The following is a 21,476-nucleotide window of genomic DNA, read 5'->3' as shown; positions in this document are numbered from 1 at the left end:
TTCTAGTACATTAAGATACAATGTGACTAATGCAATATTGCTAGACTGCTGCTCTGAACACGTCTTAACTATCTTTTATTACAGGAATCTTACCCTTCTTCTTCACCAATATGGTTTGTGGAATCAGATGACCCAAACCTGACTTCAGTGTTGGAGCGTTTAGAAGATATCAAGAAAAGCAATACTTTGGTGAGACATTTAGTTTTTTCATTAGTCTGACTAGTAGCTCCCTAAGATGTCAAAAAAAACCCTTCTTTTTGGCTGCTTGTACTGCTTTTCACATCAGAAAGCAGATGGCACATTGATATCAAAGTGGCTCACCGGTAATCCCAAAAGATTCTAGTATGCGTGTGGTTTTTTGTTTTTGGTTTGTTTGTTTGTTTGTTTTGTTTTTAGATGACTTGAAACAAATATCTAGGAGAACTTGACAGTTTTGCTAATAATGTTGTAACTTGTGCTTGCTGAAAATGGTTACATGATAGTTCTCATATAAGGAAAAAAGTTAGGGTATTATTCATCGATTGCATTATACAAATATTATAACTATTGGGACAAAACATTGTGCAGTTTTAGAACACTTGTGCTCCATACTTCAGCTGGAACTGTGGTTCATGCAGCTGGGGAAACCTTCAGGTTCTTCTTCTGACTTCCTTCTCATTTTTTAGTAGGAAGGATTTTAACTGGTAACTCATCTCTGACTGTATATGTTTCAGGCTGGTGCTCCATTTCAAAATTGTCTTAAACTTGAGAGGAAAACATCACATATGGATTCTGTCTCCAGCCTAATATTCTGGAGTACAAGTTTTTTGTTTTTGTTTTTTGTACCATTTTAAAGGTGTACAGCAGCATTAGTTCTGACTTGGGTGCCCTTAGTTATAATGATGAGACTGAAGTGAAGTGTTTTGACTTAACATCTCATTCTACCCAAGGAAGGAATGGCTTATTTTCATACTGCTTGGAGGAAGATTTCAATGAAATGTGCTTGGTCTCTTGAAGAAAAAAAGAGCATTATAATACATCAGAGAGGAAACTGATGTGTGGTTTTACTACTTTAAAAAAAATACAAAGATTTGGCAAGTTTCCTTTAAGCTAAACCACTGGTTTTCAACCTATGGACTATGTCTAAAGGTTCTACAGTGAATCAAAAGTATGTGAATACCCACACTGAAAATTCAAAGGGGTCCACACCTTCATTCCCAATTTCCAAAGGGGTCCTCAAATGAAAAAAAGGTTAATCACTGGGCTAAAATATACTTAATTGGTTAAAATGAGATGTCCTGTACCTTAAGGAACAGTCTTAGTTTTGGTCTTGTCAGAGTGTTTATCCTGCCACAGATATGAGAGAAAATATTAAGGTTCTTTAGGATACTAATTCCAAAACTAGTAATTGAACAACAGTAGTTTATTCTGGGGAAAAATGAGGGATTTTAAAGTAATCACTTTTCCAAAGCATTTAGCAGTGTAATGTCAGTTATATGTGGCTTTTAATAATTTGGATGTAAAAAAAATGCATAGTAAAAACTACCTCCAGTAGTACCTTTTTGCTACTTTACCTAGCCACTTCTGTTACCAAGAAATCAACAACTGAACAGGAAATTACATATACTTCACAGTAATTAAAAGGAATATCACCTTAATTACTTGGACTCCAACAGGGTACATAATGCAGTCTCTGGGCTTCCCTTACCTCCTTTGGCTCCACTTTCTGCACCTGCTCTAGGAGGTGGGGTGGTGCAGTGCAGTGCAGCACAGGGAGCTGAGGGTGAGCTCAGTCATGTGGGTGCCCATATGGGCGTACAATGCAGCAATAGGGCAGGAGAATGCTTGTGCAGCCCAGGGACCCATGGGGTATGTGGCTGCTGGCTGCTTAGATGTTGGACAGCCCTAGTATATATTGTTATGGCTGCTTACAAAGGTTTTAAAAAACATTGCATACTTTACCAAAAGAAGCAGTGTGGTAGCTCAACCCAGATCTGCAGCATCTGTATAGATCAGGTGCTTCAGTGGGGCTTTTTGGTGCTTTTATCAAAAACCAATTCAATCAGCTTTTGGATAAAAGCCTCACTAAAGCACTCAATCTATACAGATGTTGGGCAAGCCAGGTCCAGCTAACACAATGGCTGTTCTGGTTATGTGCTGGGCTGAGGATGCCAAGGTTAAAAATCCATTTTTTTTTTAAACGTCTGTAAGCAGCCTGTGTGACTATTTTGCATCAAAGCATTAACTTATTACAAACTTGTGGATTACTATACTATGGAATTTGGTATGGTTGCACATGGAAATTTTTGGGTAGAGTAAAACCCCAAAACATATTTCTCCTCTGCCCCCTCAATAGCTCTTGAGCTGATTGGACACTGAAGATAGAATTTCTGAATTAAGCTTAAAAAGCACAGAGGAAAAAAGGGGGCAGGGGCAGCAGAATGACTTCTCTTTAGTCCCACCTGGCTGAGCTGTTGTCGTATGTTTTGTGAAATAGGTAGCTTGGTTGACCATACTTCTAACTGCCACTTTCAGGCCTTAAAAGCCTGAGGATAGAAACAAAGCTCAAATATGCAGGGCCCGGAAATAGCTGGAGCCTGTTGTACCACATTGTACTACCTCCCTGTTGAATCTGAGACTACAGCTGAGAAATAGGTTGGTGCATATATCCAGGATCATTTCAAGTGGCATACGTTGAGCTGGAGATGTGTAGAGTGGGAGCGAAGAGGCAGGGCTTGTTTCTCAGTGGAGGTCCAAGGCAGATCATGGGCTGGTCCAAGGCAGCTGAGTGGCTGAAGAATGTGTTTTAAAATCTGTTTTTTCTAACAGCCCCCCTTTCCATATTCCTGAACTTGTTTAATTTCTACTGCTTTTGAGGAAAGGGTCTGTTTTGTGTTGCAAGTGTACTTCTGCTCTTTGAATAAAGGGGATCTCTGAGTAGATGTATAGAGACTGGTGTATTTGCATCCTCAAAAAGGGCAGTTTAAAAAAAAAAAAAAAAAAAACGCAAAATTTACTTTCTTTTATTGGTTTCCCTGAGAGTATTGTAGCTAACAGAACTTGTGCCTTCAGACTGCAGTAGGGATATAGGAAACACTGCTGCAGTGACAACTTTGTATTTATGAATGGGATAGTGTTTGGCTCTTACAGTAACTTTGATCACACTGCACAAAGTGAGCACGTACGTATGTATATGTTAATAGGCAGCAGTATTTGCTCTGAAAACTCCCACATTGGTAAGTTGCTGGAGGCTGCAAATTTTGGGAGTTTAAGGGAAACCGTGTTTTGCTCAAGTTAAATCTTTGCAGGTTCTTCATGAGAAATGCTGGTTTGTGCCTTCATACTTTACAGCAAAGACGTGAAGTTTGTGCAGGATTTACCCTAACATCAGCCATATGTCTTTTGTTATCCTTCTGAAAAATGCTTGCATATACTCAATATGGCTTGTTAGATTTAATCAAATAAATTATCCAGAAGCAGTCTGCAGTGAGCATGCTCCAAGTGCGATGCAGGGGCTGGAACAGAACTCTTCCCCAGCAGTCGGGCATCACTATGATATAGAAGCGAATAGGGAGAATCTCTTTTTTGGTGGTTATGCTACCTAGGCATCATGAAGAAGGAAATACCAGAAGAAAATGTTGGGGGATGACGCCAATGGCAGCAGCTTAAGTGCTGGTTTGGTGGAGCAAAGAGGAAGCATTGCAGAAAGGCTGTCAGATGGAGCAAGGGCATGGGTCAGCAACCTAAGCCCACTGTCTAGATCTGGCTCATGAAGAGACTGGATCTGGCCAGGGGCAGCTCAAGCAATGAGCAGTAAGCTCCAGCCTCAACAGCAAAGGAGGCATCTCCAAGGTGCTGGCATCTGGCTTTATCTATTCCTCCTGCAGCGCCTACTGATTGCCAGGGGAATGCTGCCCCACAGCAAGGGCTGGGTTGCAAGCAGTAGCCCACAGTGGCAAAAGGTTGCTAACCCCTGGGCAAGGAGGTAGGTGCAGAAGGAAATAAGATAACTAAAACATGATTTGATCAATATCTCCTGGCTTCACTTCAAAGTTCCGAGTCTCTCTTATTTTTTGGTTTTTAGTAAATGTATGTGAAATCCAGAAACAAGCTTCCTCATTTTTAGCAGCTGCTCTGTAGAAGATGACCCTCTGCTGCTACTAGTTAATTCAAATGGTAGATCTGCACCCAAAGTGGGCGTTGATATAGTTTTTTACATAATGAGCTTGGGGGGGGCGGGTTGTTAAGCAGAAAATCTTTTTTGGGTTGTGTTTGGGGGTTTGTTTTTGTTTCGGCTTTTTTAAAGATTCAAAAAAGTATATTTGAAGACCTGACATAATGCATATGGACAGTGGAGTTGAATTAAGATTGCATGGACAACTCTAATTCTAGCATTTCCAAACTATTAAATATTTGATGTATGATCTTTGAAAATTCTTTATAAGCATGAGGTTTTCCTGATTTGAATAGAGCTTTGTCTGCATTTTTGAAGAAGTTCATGTCATTTAAATCTCCCACTTCCTGGGGGGGGGTGTTGTGAATTTCAATATGCTGTCTTTCGTTTCAGTAAAGAATGCTTAATTGCAGTAGCAATCACTGCTGCTGATTATTTGAGAGAATGAAAGCCTCATTCTGTTCTCCTAAAATTTCAGGGGCTAATCTTTGAGTCACAGGAGCTGACAGTGCTGAGTAGTGATGTATAAGAAAGATATTCCCTCACCTTATCTACAGTGGTAGGATAACATTTAGAGCTGTATTGTTCTGTTCTCTGGCCCATGCTGCTTGACAGTTGTGTAGGAAACATGTTTACAGTGGGCCTAGCACATATATTAATATCCTAATTAAGATCTCTAAATTCCCTTGTGCCCTCAGACTGCGGAGATTTTCTACAAAAGTGTGAAAGAGTTTTTTGTGTGGGTTAAGAGTTAATTTGGTACATAGTCACTTGCAAAATGTTAACACAGGAAACTGAAATTAATGTCTAAACATCTCTTAGAATTAAAACATTATCATGGCAACCACAAAAGCAACCAACTTCTCAGAACCCTTGAGGGCTTTTGAATAATTTCATCACTCTGGTCACTCCAGCACTTAGCATGTTTCTCAGGCAGACTGTTTTGTAGTGCTTTTGTGATGCTAGTGTTTTTAGAAGTCCTCTAGCTTCCCCCCCAGAATCTCTTGATGCAAGATTGCTTCTTAGCCTACAAGAAGCCAAGATCAAGCGTAGTTCTGCTGCACTAGTCTGTTGCCCAGCTAAGATCACTTTAGAATGGCTTTGTGTAGTACAGGGTGCAGACCTGCCCAATGCACTATAGACATGACGCCTTACGAGAAGCTACTATACCTTCCCAATGGGAGGCTACCATATTTCAAAGTATGTAAGTTGAGTTTTGAAGCCCAGTTTTTTCACTCTTAAAATTCAACCTTGATTTTATACACTGTATCAAAATCTGCGGACCTTGCTGTCACTACGGAGACGCCACTTGGCCTGCAAGCGGCCCTGGGCTTGGTACTTGGCTGGCACGGCTCAGGCAGTGCCACTTGCAGGGGACAGGGCCATGCTCAGCACCTCCATATTGCGCTCACAAGGGATGAGGCCATGCCAGCTGAGCACTGAACTCGGTGCTGCTCACAAGGGATGGGGCCAGGCTTGGTGCTCAGCTGGTGCAACTCGGGCAGTGTCGCTTTCAGGGGACGGGGCAAGGCTCAGCACTTGGCTGGTACAGCCCTATTCCCTGTGAGCAGCTCTGTGGCACTTGTCCACCCTCGGGAGGGCAGTGGGGGAGGAGAGGAGGGGTGGCCTGCAGTGAGGGCACACCCAGTCTGGTATCAGGTCACCCCATATTTCTGATCCAAAAGGTTAGATTGACTGCCAGTGAATTTGTAAGCATCTGAAGCCCCAGGCTGAAGAGTCTGGGATGGAGGATACTTGCCAGTGATAATGCCATATGGACTTAAATGAATGAGTTCTGCTCAGTTGATAGGATTTGGAACAGATTTGGCTAATTCAGCCTGGAATGCAAACTTTAAAAAGAAACATGGAAAACCCTCTCGATGCAAGGTTCTGCTAAAAAAATAAATGTTTCTAGTTGTATTGGCAAGGATCATTTGGGTAATTTGTAATATCTTTTTACTGGACCAACTGCATGGTTGAGATAGTTAGATAAATTTTCATATGAAAGGCATTCTTCCTATTGACATTTCAGCTTATTAAAATGAATCTAAACAGTCAAGTATTGAAGCCAGTAATTCTCAAACCTTTTGTCATTAGAAGTTGGAGTGGGTAGGAGTTGTCAACCAAGGTCAGAGCCCTTTAAGGAAAAACTTCTGGTTCTAGCAGCACTTTCTTGAGGCTTCTGTGGTTTAACAAAGTTCCAGACTAGGGGTAGGCAACAGTTTGAGCCCATGGGCCTCATAAGGTGTTTTAATGAGCTGTCACAGGCCAGATCAGTACTCCTCCCCCTGCACATGCAACAGCTTGCCAAAACTCTGTATGTGGGGCAAGCAGCAGTATTTGGGAATGGGGCAAGCCAGGCTGAGGTCATGGGGCAGAGAGAACGGGGCTAGGCCTAGGGCAGAGCTGCAATCCTTCCCACATACCCTGTGACAAGCACAGGATCCATGGACAAGGCTACGTAGGGAGCCCCCTGCTGTGAGCCCTGCCCACAAGGCTGCTGGCCAATGTCCATGGTTCTGTGAGTGGGGACATGCAAGGTAAAGTCCCAGGGCAGAGCTGTGATCTGCTCCCTGTACTTTCCTTCCTGGTGTGGGGTGGTATGTGCATGCGTGTTAAGGGGTGATGGCTGGGAGCAGGGTCATGTGCAGCTGAGCTAGCCCAGATGGTGTGGTCCATATGGTGTGGTCCATGGCTGTCTGCACAGCACTCTGCATGGAGCAGAGCCCATCTGCTCCCCCCAGGACGGCCCTTACCATGCTCCTGCCCACACCCACTGGCCCAGCCACAGCCAGCAGTTACAGCTTACTGGCAGTGCTGCTCCTGGTGCAGCTATAGCTGCCTGGGTGCTACTTGGCTCCTCTTACCTTCCAGCAATGGTTCTTCCTCCTCCTCTTGTCCCTGCTACACCACTCCAGGCAGTGGGGAGGGGAGGGGGAGCTGCAGCTGGGCCGCTCCTGCCATAGCACATGAGGCTCCAGCTCTAGCTCCCAGCTGCCTTCTACCCACTTGGCTGCCCACTGGTAGTTGCTCATTCTGTCAGGCAAGCAGAGTGAGTAGAAGGCAGCTGGGATCTAGATCCAGAGTCCAGCTGCAGTTCCCCTTACAACTTGGAGCAGGAAAGGAGGGGGAGCTGCTGCTGGAGCCAGGGGGAGCTGAGCAGCTACAGCTACACTGGGAGCAGACCCACCAGAAACTGCGCATGGGCCAAGGTTGGCAGGCATGGGCAGGAGTGCAGTGCTGGCTTTCCCAGGCAGGGCTCAGCCCTGTGAGAAATACTGCAGGGGCATCTGCTGACTGGATCCAGTCTATGGGCAGGTGCCCCCCGTGGGCTGGATCCAATCAGTTGGCAAGCCAGATCCAGCCCATGGGCTGTATTTTGCCCACCCCTGTTCTAGACTGTCTTCAGATGGAAAAAGCAGAGATCAACACACAAGGGTCACTGTTGGCATGGCTGATATGCAATATACTTAAACCACCTTACAAAACTAAACATACCTAGAGCAGGGGTGCTCAACCTCTGGCCCACAGTACCATGTCATCTGGCCAATTTGGTGGCAAGCCACTCCTCCAAAACCAAATTTACTGGCCCTTGAGGAGCCCCAGGTCCCTGCATGTTGGATCTGACACCTGATCCTGGCACACAAGGCTGGGTGGGGACAGTGCTGGCCTCCCAGGACCCAGTCCTGATATAGGGAGGGGATTGTGCCAGGCCCCATGGCCTTATCTAGCTTGTAGATGGCCCAATCCAACTTGCAGATGGGCTCCGAGCCACCCATCTGGCCTGTGGGGCCAAAAGACTGAGTACCCATGGCCTAGAACAGTATCCATCCTAGGAGTGCTTTACCAGAACTTCTGTCTGTGTCAACAAATTATACCTTGTCCTTGCAGCTGTGCCTCAAATATAACAAAACCACTTCTACAAGCCAAATGAACTACCTTTTATGGTGGCATTGGTGTGTCTGTCTGGGCTTGTGCTGTATTTTCTCACTTATAGCACACCCCTTTTTTTGAAGAGACCCTAAAGACAGAGTGAGTGGCAGCTCAGCAGGGAACTGAGCCTACCCCTGTGCCTCAGCCCAGTCCCATGAGCACACCATGATCAAGTCCATGCACAGAGTGTGACCCGGCTCAAGGGCTGCATGCCAGCTCAGACTTGGCATGCTGAGTCCAAAGCCACATGCTGGCTCTCGAGTACATGCTGGGTCTTACCCAGCCCACAGCCCTGAAGCCAGCAGCTGGTCCCAGACTTGGCAGGTGAGGTGTGACCTGGCATATGGGTATGTAGCCAGTGCATGGGACTGGACCTAGCATGCCAGGTCTGGGGTATGTCAAGTTGGACCCAGCACACCTAGGTCTGATCACAGACCAACCCCATACAGTAGCCTAATCTAACAAGCAGTTGGAGGGGATGGAACAGTGGCAACATTAATTGTCATGGCCCCCAAAGCCCTGGCAATTAATGATGCCTCCCTGCTCCCTCCAAGCCCTCCCCCCCCCCCCCCAAAAAAAAAACAAAACAAAAAACAAAAAAAAAAACCCTTCCAAACCCATGGGGATCCCTTTTCCTCACAGTGTACACCCCAACTTCCCCTTCTGCTTTTCTGGGGAGAAGGTGTGGGTTATATGAAGAAAGATTGTGTTTTCTTACATACCCTTAACAGTCATAGCTATTCTGACACTTAAGAATACCTATGACCTTGGGAAATGAGATAAAGTAGAAAAACAAATGCGCTGGTCTCTTGCTTATAAAATTGCTCTGACATCATGACAGCAAAACAGCGCAAGTAGAAAACTTGTGTGGATTGTTTTACAGCAGCATTATGGAAAAAGAGAAGGTATCTGACTGGAGGCAGGCTTTTTCCATAAACGTCTTACCTGGGAAGGGAGTACTGATAGCTCAGCCTCTTTGGGAAGGTGTAAATGGCATGGTGCAGTGCTATGTAGAGATAAGAGGGCTAGTTTGGTTAAGGGAGTGGCAGTGCTGTGTTTATACATGCCCTTAGTTTTGAGCTGCTACACAGGCTTGAGGCCTAGCAAAACCTCTTGCAGCTAAGTGCCTAATTACTTCAAAGTGCTCAGAAATAGTTTTCTTGAATTAGTAGCTGACTACTTAGTTTATTCAGGCATCTCCAATACAGGGATTCATCTCAAAATAAACCTAACAATCAGAGCAGGGGGTTGGACTCAATGATCTAATAGGTCCCATCTGACCCTAGAAATCTATGAAATCAGTCTCTGGTCTGCATTGCCTTATTTGAAAGAAAGGTTAGGTACTTGAAATGGAAAGGTCATCTAGTGCAAGAGAATAGCTCTCTCTTTGATACTTTAGCTACTAGAAGAGTCGACATGGAAATTTTACAAACAAGCACACTGGCGTTTTGAATTCAACATGCTAAATAATCTATTTCCAATTCCTACCTCGTGTTGGTAGCACAAGAAAATTTTACTGTACTTACCTGTTAGCAGAAGAAAGCTTACCACTGTACAGGTAACAGTGAAATAAAGATGTTACAAACTTGGCAAGCCATAAATGCCACAGCAGAGTATAAAAGAAGTAGTGGGACTTAGCAGAAGGAATAAATGTTTTGAGAAATATCGGAGTAGGAGAATACTAGGAATAGCCATGTGTGCATAGGCACAGACGTCTTATTTTTGCTGGGAGTGGCCTAAGATGATGGACATGTGGAAACTGTTATGCATTCCAGGTGACAGCCCTCTTCCTGAGGGGGCTGGGGGCCAGGGCCCAGGCCCCCATATACTCTGCACATGTGGGAATACTATGTGTTTTGGGGCAGTAGGGGGGAGCTTCTTTTAGAGAGGGAGGTCTATTTCCAGCTTTGTCATGGCCTGTGTGACTTTAAGTGAGTAGTTCCAGTTAATGTCTGCTTCTGTATTTGTAAAATGAAGCTACTTGTCTACTGCATAGTATCACAGAGTCCTGAATGTAAGAAAGGTGGAAACTTGCCCTGCCAGTGCCTGATTTGAAGATCTTCTTTACAAGACTTGTATTCTGTTGGGGAAAACTCATGGAGATGGGAATGGAGCAAGGAAAGTCAGGGAGTGGGTTTTCCCCTCTCCCCACCTCCTTATCCTTGCTATAACACATGTCTTTGCTTAAAGGAAAACTTTTTTTTTCCCCCCACTTCCCTAAAATCACTTTTTCCTTAGGACTGCTATGAATAGTGTGGAAGAGCAAAGTATTTTAAAATAAAAACAAAAACACGCCAGCTTCTCAGAACTTGTAGACAGCCATATGGTGGGGAGGGACTGCCTGATTAGCATGCTTAAAAAACCCCCCAAAACTATAACTTATGTCTAAAACATTTGAAATGGTAGTGGTGGTTTCCGCTACATTTTTGTGCTCCTGCTCTTGTTTCATGTATGCATATGCCACGTGGTGAAGACACCCATGAGAATATTTATTACTCCCCTGTTGGCTGTCTTAGGTACATTTTACCTGCTGTACAATCTCCCTAAGAACTGAACACCTGAGACACTCAAGAGTTATGTAATTTTTTTCCTTTGAGAAAATTGGTAGCTCTCACAAGGAAAGCAGATTTTTCCCAGCTCAGAGTGTGAAGATCTTTGTTTCACATGCCCTGTGTACTTTTAGATACCTGGTGGTAACCTGCATTATTCAAGAACTGATTCGAAATGACCTGGATAACTGACATTCAAAGCAGTGTGGCAAAATATTATTTAATTTTTTTTTAAGTATTGATACTGTAATTGCTTTTCTTGCCAGGGGCTGGGCTCAGAGCAGGCTGCAGCCACCCCATATTTTGCTGCCGCTCTGCTCCCAGCCCCGTGCTACTGCCTGGTGCAGCCGCAGCTTTTCCTGGCACTTGGGTGGAGCAGGGGCGTTCAGCCGGGGCTGTGCCAGGTGGCGGCACAGGGCTGGGAGTGGAGCTGTGGCAAAATTTGGGGTGGTTGCAGCCTCCTCCCAGCACTGCTGGCACTGTCTCTTCGTGCCAGGGACTAGGCTCAGAGCCCTACACAGTGCCAGCTCCACCCTGCCCCACACAGATCTGGGGGGCATGTGTTGTCGTGTCCCGTCCCCCCCCCCCCCCCCCCCCCCCCCCCCCCCCCCGCTGCCCTCCCATGGTGCAAGCAGCATCAGGAGCTGCCCCTGCCCAAGAGTCACAGAACCATCCCGCATGCCCCACCCATTCCCCTTGGGCAGCACCTGCCATTGCCCCCTCCCTCACCACAGGGGGTGTTTATCTGCACCCCCATGCTCCTTCTCTCCCCATTTCCCTTCTGACTTACCAGCTGGAGGGAGATCTCTATGCTGCCAGCTCTGCTCCGTGCTTTATCAGCTATATTATCAGCTGATCTGATAGCGGACCATGTAGTGGTGCACCTCTAGAGTTCAGAGTTTTTAGGATTCTTTACCTGGCATCAATTAGAGCAAGAAACAAATATTTTATAGCAATGGAAAGCCTGGATATTTGGCTACAGTGAGATTAAAGTGAGTAATTGTAAGGGCTGGGGCCTGTAAAATTGTTCCTAGAATTACTTTTATTTAAAGTCTGTACATACAAAATTAAGTGTTAATTTTCATATTATCTAAACACCAAAAAAACATGGATTCTTGCATCTGCCATGAAAGAATGATAGTAACTGTTACACTCTTGGTGAGACAGAAAGCTTGTAGAATGCATTCTTAAGAAAATATTCTTTAAAGGGAAACTAGGTTTTCTGACATAAGTGCCTCTATTGCAGAAAGACCAGTGTAAAGAAACTTATACCTTTTGTATACTGAATTCTGAAAATGGCAAGAGACAAACTCCTGATACCTGACAGAAGGGGCATCGTAGTTGGCTTGTAAACTCTCTCTCTCTCTCTCTCTCTCTCTCTCATCTCCAGCCCCTGCGAGCATCATCTAAGGGTCTGTAGTACATAGTCCTGGCTGATAATTTTGCAAACAGTCTTCAATCAGTGCCTCCTGAAGCAAATTGTACTTTGTCAGGGCCTAGAGAAAGGTAGGAAGCACTTGGATTTAAAAAGAACTCCAACACTAAGTGAGCATCTGAAGATTGCTCAGGAATCTGGAAAGTTAGTAATTATGGAAATGAGTTTGTATATAAATCAAGTGGCCAGGGAGCAAAATTAATGTCACTATTTTCTGTATTCCACAGTAAAAATGTGTGGATACTATGACCAAGTGAAATCCCTTGCATATAAATTGGAAGATTCTGTGACCTATGGTACACACACAACTCTTGGATTCCAGTAGTTCCAATAATTCTATTGGGTTCAGACATATTCCAAGACAGAAGGATGTGTTTTAAAGAGACTACACTGTGTGCTAGGGCTACCTACTCATGTTGGCTAGGAGGAGGTGAAGCTGGGATTCTGTAGGTCCAGGGTATTAGAGAAGTAAGCTGCTGTCTTTTTTTTTTTTTTTTTTTTTTTTTTCATCCCCCTCCTTCCTCCCCCCTGCTTCATTCCACCTCCACCCTCACTGACTCCCTTTTTAAAACTGACCCTTTTTATTACCTGCCATCTTGCTGGTTTTCCAAGTGAGGGATTTGTATGATCACCATAGAAAATAAGTACCTTGAAACTTAATCACTGAAATTGTAATTCTGTGGACTTAGTACTGTATTTAAATGTTAGAGCTTGGCTGAAATTTGAGTGCATTTCTGTGCAGCATATTGGAAATATTACTACAGGTTTCAAATAATTATTTGGGTTGTTTTTGTTCTTTTTTTTTTTTTTTTTTTTCAATAGCTGCTTCAACAGCTGAAGCGATTGATATGTGACCTGTGCAGATTATACAACCTTCCTCAGCATCCAGATGTTGAGATGTTAGATCAGCCATTACCAACAGGACAGGTAAAGTCAAAAGATCCAAACTTCTATGTACAGAAACCTAAACGCTGCTCTCTAATATTGACAAAGTAGGGTATATAAAGAAAGGAAGAAAAAATCTTTTAAGCAGTCACTTCTTGGGCATAGACCATAGTTGCTTTCATGCGAAACCTAGATGTCTTGGTCCTCCTTATTGATTTTGTTGTACAATTATATATCTTTTCTGTAATATAACAGAATATTTTAGCTCCTTCACAGGCAAACTTAACTTCTACCTCTTCAATAGAAAGATAAACTGGATGTAATAATTTCCATAAGCTACTATCTGCCTGCTTTGAGGTGGGATATGGGGAGAGGCCCATCCTTTTGTTCACTATGAAACCTACTGATAACCTGTCCAATTCCTTTTGTGCAGTTGAGAAAAGTTACTCTAAACTGTTTTTGAGGCATGTTGCCAGTGACCTTCCTGTTCTCCCACCATTGCTGGGGTTTTTCTTTGAGTCTGCCCCATCTTATCCATCTGGCCTTCTTCCCAGTCTTTCTGTCCAGCGTGGTCTCTTTTCTTTTTTTTTTTTTTTTCTTTTTTTTTTTACCTTGTCTCACGTGAAGGCAAATGTTTCCTGGATTCAGTCTGCTTTGAGCACTACTTCGGTTCCCTTGCTTCCTAAATTCCTGCTTTCTCACTGCTGGCTTATGTCAACATTACCTAGTTTTTTGTCATCCAGTCCAACAACATCTCTGAATTTCCTTTTTTCCTTGTCATTCGGTCCTCTTTTCCACATCCATAGCCTCCCTTGGGTCCTGGTCTTAACCTATACTCTGGACTCGTATGATATGCCACTTCTGCTGCTTCCTGTATTTTTTAGCCCCAAATATGCTTAGCTTCTGCTTCTACACACTGAACATTTTGGAGAAAAGCTAGGGATCCTGAAATTCAGCCAACATAAGCTTTTGTTTACCATCTAGGTCGGGGCAGGCAATTTATTTCAGGTGGAGGGCCACTTACTGAGTTTTGGCAAGCCATCGAGGGTCGCATAACGGGCGGCCAGGGGCTGATTAAATATTAATTTTCTAAATTTTTAGTGGCCCCACGAGCCAAATAGAATGACTTGGCAGGCCACATCCGGCCCGCAGACCACATTTTGCCCTCCCCTGATCTAGGTCCCCGAAAAACTGCTACTTCATCCTTGAATCTATTACTTCATTTTATTCTTCCTTGTTTTCTCTCCCTGACTTTTTTGTTCTGGGTCTCTGTCTGAATCTAATATGACTTTCTCCTTTTGTGTTGGAGCAGAGCAGTTACTAGTGCAAGGCTTGGTATCACTCTTGTCCGTGCTGCTTTGTGCATATTCCTCACCTGAAGGCATTTGTCTCTTAGTTTTTCATAAACATGCTCTTCTGCATTAATGCTAGCCTCAATTCCACTTTGTATCCCCATCTTTCTTTCCATGATGCTTTCTTCCTGGAGTTCCTCACTTAAACATGTCCATCAAGCCAACTCCTGTGGCTCCTTAATCTTTTTTTTCCAAAATTTGCTTTTTCCTCACAAGTGGAGCAGAGGTAAATAATACACAGGAAAATGTCAAGCTAAGGAGTATGCATGGTTTACTGAGGAACTGAATGATTCTGCTGCCAACTTCATCCTTCCCCTCCATTTCCCTTAGCAGTGTCATGTGAAATCAAGACTACACACCCCTCTGGGCAGGGAATGTCTCTGTACTTGGTTGTGATGTGCCTAGCATGCTTTTGAGCTCTTGAAAAATTAACAGTTGCAAAGGGTCACTAAGCATTCTGGTTAATTTTTAAAACAGCTTATCTTGTGTTGATCATATAGTGTCTGGCACAGCTGGCATGCCCTACTTTTTCTTTGCAGTAGGTTCTGAGGGTAGTCCTTTACTTGTACATGGTGAAATGATGCACTTTTCTAAAAACTCCTATGAAGCTGAGGTGTAATGTGTGGTAATGACTGACTGTTTGGCTTTGCTCTCAAGCCCAGTTATAACTCCACTTTGGAATGGACTTGTCAGATAGCTCTTTTGCACAAGGGAATACATGTATTGAAGATTCCTGATTACATCAGGAAGCTACAGCAAGCTCATTGTAGTGGCTTGTTACTTGAAACTTCTGATAATCTCTGGAAATTGCAAAAAAAAAAAGTTGATATGTCATTAAATAATGCAGACTAAAATACTTACGCATCAATTGTTAGATATTAACATTGCAAATCTAGAACTATTATAAAAATAAACTTTTTGATTCATTCATTAACAGAGACCATACATGGACTCTGAATGTTCAGTATGGTGATCTGTTTTGGATGTTGGATGACATCAATTATCTAATTTTAGTAATTCACCACAGTTTTGCTGTTTTCTGAATAGGATATCCTTGTTATCAGCTTTTGTTTAAGGTTCCACTTAACATTTTTGCTGTTATGCTAGTATGCCACTAAGAACAGCATTGGGTCTGGGCTTTGCAAAGAAAAATATCTTCATTTCTCCCTGGGAACAGGGTAAACAAAAATGGTTCCTTTATCTTTTAGGTTTAAACTGAATGTTAGCAAACCATAAACTGCACACTTATTGTATTCCTTTTGGTCAGCAGCACAGCTCCTTTGCAGTAAAGCAAAAAATGACATACACAAACCTAATTTTGTATTCCAGAATGGAACAACAGAAGAAGTAACATCAGAGGAGGAGGAAGAGGAAGATATGGGTGAAGTATGTGTATATACACATACATGAAAACTTGTTAGATTGCTAGTCTTCTGCCAGATTCTCATTATGTTGGAAAATTTGCATGGTCCTTGCCTTGGCTGCTAATATAAGCAAGATACCCATGTGCCTTATCAAAAAATATTTCACAACAACACTATAGAGTATTGACCCCAACAGTTTTTAAACTTTACCTTTTGGGTTCTCAAGTACCTTTCCATCTGCTACAATGTGATTTTTTTTTTTTTTATTTTTTTTTTTTTAATTTCCCCTCCTCATTCATTTTCAGAGTATCCTGCTGGAAACAAGGTGCTTGAATGTTAAAACGTAGACATCTGTTCATGGATTATTCAAACAATATGTTAAATGTTAGGCCAGATCAGCAGGCAAGCACTGTAAACTCCTGTTTACAATAGCCTATAAACTGACTTTGTTTAAAAGTTGAGACAGAGGCTTTAGTAAATTAGCTTGCTACTATTTTTAATAAAGCAGCGGGACTAATTTTTAACTATAATACATTGAAGAAGATGAAAAGAAATGTGAAATAGCAGACGTGCTAAACTTTAAGTGGGTAATACGATTGTCTAGCGACATGGTGCTCCATTTTAACGAGCTGCTTGTAATATCCAAACCCCCGCTTCTTAATTATTTCCACAATGTTTTAGAATGTCTTAGAAAAATGCCTACTTTGTTAAAACAAGTATAAATGACTTTATTAGATGAGGACTGCTTGGAGTTGGACACTTTGTTTTTAATTAAAAGGGTACTGAACCAGGGTAAAGAACTTCCTCTTTGAATAGAGAGAATACATGTTTTCCACAAAGAAGCCAGATACTGTACTTCATGGACTAGAATAACTGTAAAAGAACATCCTGTAGACAGACTGAGTGAAGTTTTCTTGTTGTTTTTCAAGCAGCCCAATGCACTTTCCCTACAAGCCATTCTGGACAGAAAAAGGTTGTCTTGATCATGTAGGCTATAAGACAGGCCCAGACTGCAGGACTTAAAGTTCTGTGGGTGGCAGCAGAGTGCATCAGAACATTTCTGGGATCTGTTCAAGAACTTCCTGAGATGGATAGAACCAGTATAATCTGCTATAGTAGGCAAAAGCACTCAAGACGGTATGACCAGACCTGAAACAATCAATGTATAGGGGATGCATTTATTGAATAGGTTCATTAATTAGTAAATTGTAAAGGTATAGGGCACCAAACATGATTGATCATAAAGAGCATGTTAAGACGGAAAAAACAAAAATTTTGCGCGGTAAAGTTGGCAAAATACGGTGGCCTGCTTGTAATTATAATGATCATTAATCAGCATACTATAAGATGCAATGATATGGGCTTGATTATAAGTGCTTGTAATGTATAAAAAGAGTAGAATAGCAATCCACTGTAGATTTTGTGTTTTACCCTGCACTATCCTTGCTGTTGGCTTATAGTATGAATAAAGGCTATGTTAAGATTGATACTAGGGCTGACAGACTATTAATACCAATTTAATTGTGAGATTAAAAAAAAAGTCATGATTAATTTTTTTTTAATTGCACAGTTTTTTTTTAAATAGCATCCCCACACCCAGCATCCTGGAGCCCATGCACCCTGTGGCTCCTTCCCACCACAACCACCAGTCCCAACCCCAGCCTGCCTTGTACCCACTGTGGACTCCAGCATGCCAGAGCAGACCAGTTGGAATCTGTGTGCGCAACCCCAACCCTAGCCCACCCCACACCTGGTCCAGACTCATTCACCCATGCTGAGCAGCAGTAACTGCTGGGCTAAAGCTCAGCACAAGAGGAAAGTAGCTCTTCCACCCTCACTGCTGCTGGGCCCTTCTTGCTGCAGCTGCCTGGAACCCATGCTCAGGCTGCCCTGCAGCCCCTCTGCACTGCTACCATTAATCTGCTGAGTGGTCTGGAGACAGCAGTAACAGTGGCAGAGGTGCCACAGGGCAGCCTGAGCACAGGCAGCCAGCTGCAGCAAGAAGGGCCCAGCAGCGGGGCTGGAGGATGGACATGACTGTGTTTCCCCTGCACCAAGCAGCACCTTCCGCCCAGCTACTGCTGGCTGTATTTTGCCCACCCCTGGTCAAAACTGGCTCAATTTAAAGCTTGTTTAAAAAATTAATGCATTAATTTGTTTTTGTGTTAATTGCATCTATTAACTGTGATTAATTGACAGCCCTAGTTTATACTATAGTTTCTTGCACCGAATTGGGTATGTGTCGAGCAGGGAAGCTAATTTTCTGCCCAGGATGGAAGCATCCTCCTTTAATTCATGCCCCCCACAGTGCGGCAACTGTTGCATTACAATTATCTCTCCTTTTTAATAGTCTTGTTGTTCTACTAATCAAGCTAACCTTTTGCTAGGGCAATTTCACAATCTGCTGGCTGCTGCTGGTATCTCCTCCTATTTCATAGCCTTTGACACTTTTAAACCTTTTTTTTAAATATTAGATTGACCCATGGAAATCAGTCTTTAGTAGCAGCTAGGGTTTCAGGTAGTTAATCAGGAAAGGGAGAGTGAATCAGCTGAAGATTAGGCTCTGTCCTGACTCTAGCTATAGTCTGCCTTTTAAAAAAAAAAACAACAAGGGCCGTATAATATTCCAGGGTGTGTTTGTATGCAACAAAATATAGCATGCATTGAATAGTTGCTGCCTGCCTATTTGAACTACATTTCAGTAAGACCTAGCAGGTTCTTGGAGGCAACAACAGAACCTGAGGAGAACAGGGAAGTATGTCACCATGTGCATGTCAGCACCAGAAGTAATCCTCTTCAGACTAGTTAAAATATAACAAATAAGAACTAATTACGATACCTGCTGTATCGCTACTTATTGTATTGTTTTTGGTGTTTCTTTGTCTGAAAAATCCTTGCAGAAGTTTGCACAAAGATGCACCAAACAGACATTTCTAAACCTTCCTTAGCTTTAGCAGTGCATCTCTGCTCACAGTTGTTCAGTCTGGTCTTTCAAGGCAGCCCTAAGGAGTCCAAAGTATATGACATTCTGTATACTTTAGCATGGAGGGCAGTGTCTGGGAAACAAAAAAGCATCCCATTACTGACTAGACAGAATAAATTTAGCAAGGACTCTAGAGCAAATACCTCCTTTTAGAAAATAATGAACTCTTGCTAGTTTGGGTACTTGTATTGGGGACCATACATTAAGTCTGAATCGCCTTTTAAAAGGTACTTTTTAGCTTCACGTTGCACCTCTAAGATTGTATTGCCCCCTTTTTAGAGGCATGTTTTTAACTAACTTGTCAAACATAGTCTGGAATTAAAAATTAAGCCCTTGTCTCCTGAACTATAATCCGGCATTCTCAACTCGGACCATACCTCATGTGTCCTCTAAAAGCGCCTGAATAACAAACACTACTTCTAGCACCTTCTACCAAAATAGTCGCATATCGCATAACATGGCACTTCTCTTTTCCAGATTTGTTAATCCATATGCAGTACTGGCTAGTAATGTAGTACTCTTAGTTTTCTACTGTGGTGGTAAGGATTTGCGTTTAGAACTTGGAAATACAAAGTGTCTCCTGCTAACTCACTACAAAATACAGTAGCTGCCTATTTCTATGTACTTAAGTGGACTAGTCCACCACAGTTACCAGCCACCTGCCCTCACTTGGCAAAAGTTACCTCCTTGCTATGGTTTCTGTTAACAAAAGCATGAGATGAATCTAGACCTTCTCTACAGTCAGAGAAAGATAAATACATTTTAGGGAGTAAGTGAACAAAGTCCAGGCAGAATAAAAATAACATTAAAATATCGCTATCTCAGTCTGCACAGGACACCACCACCTGTGTTCCCAAGCTGTATAATTAAGAGTAGTGTCTTGTACTAACTGGAATTTACGATTCGTGTTTTCTGTCAATTGTTTTCCATCTTGTAGGACATTGAAGACCTAGATCACTATGATATGAAGGAGGAAGAGCCAGTTGATGGAAAGAAATCTGAGGATGAAGGCATTGAAAAAGAAAACCTGGCAATTTTAGAAAAAATCAGAAAGAATCAAAGGCAAGACCACCTAAATGTAAGTATATCTGAGTATTAGATTTTAATTTATGTGCAGCACTTGCTTACGCTTTGTCTACCAAATGCAGTCTTCTACTGCTTATGTAAAACATTGACTGATTTCTACCGTTTTTGGGCCAAGTAGCTTCAGGCCCTGAAACTTGCTCTGATACTCCATTTAGCTGGTTTAGTGAAACGTCTTCTAAAACTCCAAAGTTAATTGATCACTAGATGCAACTTTTCGAAAACCCTTGGCTCAAAATGAGTTTTGCTGCAAGGCTGTATCCCAAAGAAGTGCCATGCTTACTTCAAAGTGCTCTGTGGCATGCCTCTTTTTCAGTTGAGTTAAAATATGCCAGTTTAAATTTTAATTTGTTTGATCAAGGTGGATTAAAGAATTCTTGGATTTCAGCTTTAAAAATGACTGACTGGAGAAAAGGGTGAGAGAAACTTTTTCACCCAGATCCATTTTTCACACTACTTAGAGCTGTTACTAACTGCCAGTGCTATCAAGCCATCTCCTTAGCTGGTTTTCCTTTCTAAGTGTTCCCCTACTTGCCTTCTGTGTTATCAGGTGACTGTCTTCACTGCAAAATGAACATAAAGCAGGTTGTGATTATAAGCTGTTTCTCTGGGAGAGACTGATTAACCAGACACATGCAAAAGTTATCTCTAAAGGAATCAACCCTTATATTGCAAACCCTGGAGCTCATGCTTTTAAGGGGATTTTCCACACTTGTATACTCACAGCTTTATGCCAAAGAAGATGGTGTATGGCTGTTTGTGCACCTCTTGATAAACTCTTTTTTAAGCATAGTAACAACACTGGCTTTTAGCACAGAAGCAGGATGTAGACTGCAAAATCCCTCCTCCCTTCTTGTGCACTTCAGGTTTTATTATTTCAGGGTTGTCCCTTCCACAAGCAGTGGCAACAAGGAGGCAGTTGCTCTCTACCATACCATCCTATGATAACTACAGAAAATACAGCAAGAAAAGTTGCTTAGATTTTTGTGATTTCTGCATTCTCTCCAGGGATGTAATCTCCACAGAGTCAGTGGTACTCATTGCCAGATAAGGTTCCACCACCCACAGAATTTCTGTGGGAGGAAATGGAGCCTTTAAAAAAAAAAAAAAAATCTTTCACAAGAGCCTTTCATTTAAAATTTTGCATACATTTTTTTTTTTTTTCTAGTCAAGTGTCTTGTTTTGGTTTTTGGATTTTGTTGGGTTTTTTGTTGTGGGTTTTTTTTCCCCCCTCAAATCCCTATATTGAAGAGACTAAAAGTAAAAACTTTTAAAAACCTTTTCTGCCAACCAAAACTACTTCTAAAATAATGGAAACAAAATCAAAGGGATTGTAGCTTGCTTGCTTTAAACAAGGTAGGTTTTGTAACCTGTTTTCATTTTAATGCTCATACAGGGTTCATGAATGCTCCATGAAGCATCATGCCTGTGCTTTTTTCACCATGATTATTGGTCAACAAATCCCTTTTCATCTGAACCTTAAGATCTGGTGTAGTTTCTCCTCCTGTTCACTGCCATCACGGTTCAAACTGAGTGGAGTAGAGGAGCACTTAATGAAAAGACATAGAATCATAGAAAATTAGGGTTGGAAGGGACCTGAGGAGATCTAGTCCAACCCCCTCCTCAAAGCAGGACTGTCCCCAACTATATCATCCCAGCCAAAACAAGGATTTGTGTACCTGGGTCTTTAAAAACCTCCAAAGATGGAGGTTCCACCACCTTTCTGAGCTACCCTCCTA

At 42.5% G+C, this 21,476-nt stretch overlaps 1 protein-coding gene across 3 annotated transcripts in view; it reads left to right on the top strand.

Moving 5' to 3' along the window:
• UBE2Q2 (ubiquitin conjugating enzyme E2 Q2) overlaps window positions 1–21,476 on the top strand; it is an 88,431-nt gene that overhangs the window by 28,758 nt on the left and 38,197 nt on the right. For 2 of the 3 annotated variants that reach the window (XM_090028770.1, XM_090028771.1), the window contains exons 2-5: window positions 85–189; window positions 12,893–12,997; window positions 15,637–15,693; window positions 19,592–19,732. In XM_090028770.1, coding sequence (XP_089884896.1) covers window positions 85–189; window positions 12,893–12,997; window positions 15,637–15,693; window positions 19,592–19,732 — 408 coding nt within the window. The remainder of the gene's footprint in view (window positions 1–84; window positions 190–12,892; window positions 12,998–15,636; window positions 15,694–19,591; window positions 19,733–21,476) is intronic. The other variant, XM_090028772.1, reaches the window with a different exon arrangement.

This window comes from Crocodylus siamensis, chromosome 15 (genome assembly GCF_052110815.1).
Source record: "Crocodylus siamensis isolate JL-2025a chromosome 15, ASM5211081v1, whole genome shotgun sequence".
In the NCBI taxonomy this organism is placed as follows: domain Eukaryota; kingdom Metazoa; phylum Chordata; order Crocodylia; family Crocodylidae; genus Crocodylus; species Crocodylus siamensis.
The sequence above is the reverse complement of the archived record's forward strand: the minus strand, read 5'-3'. Positions and strand labels throughout refer to the sequence as shown.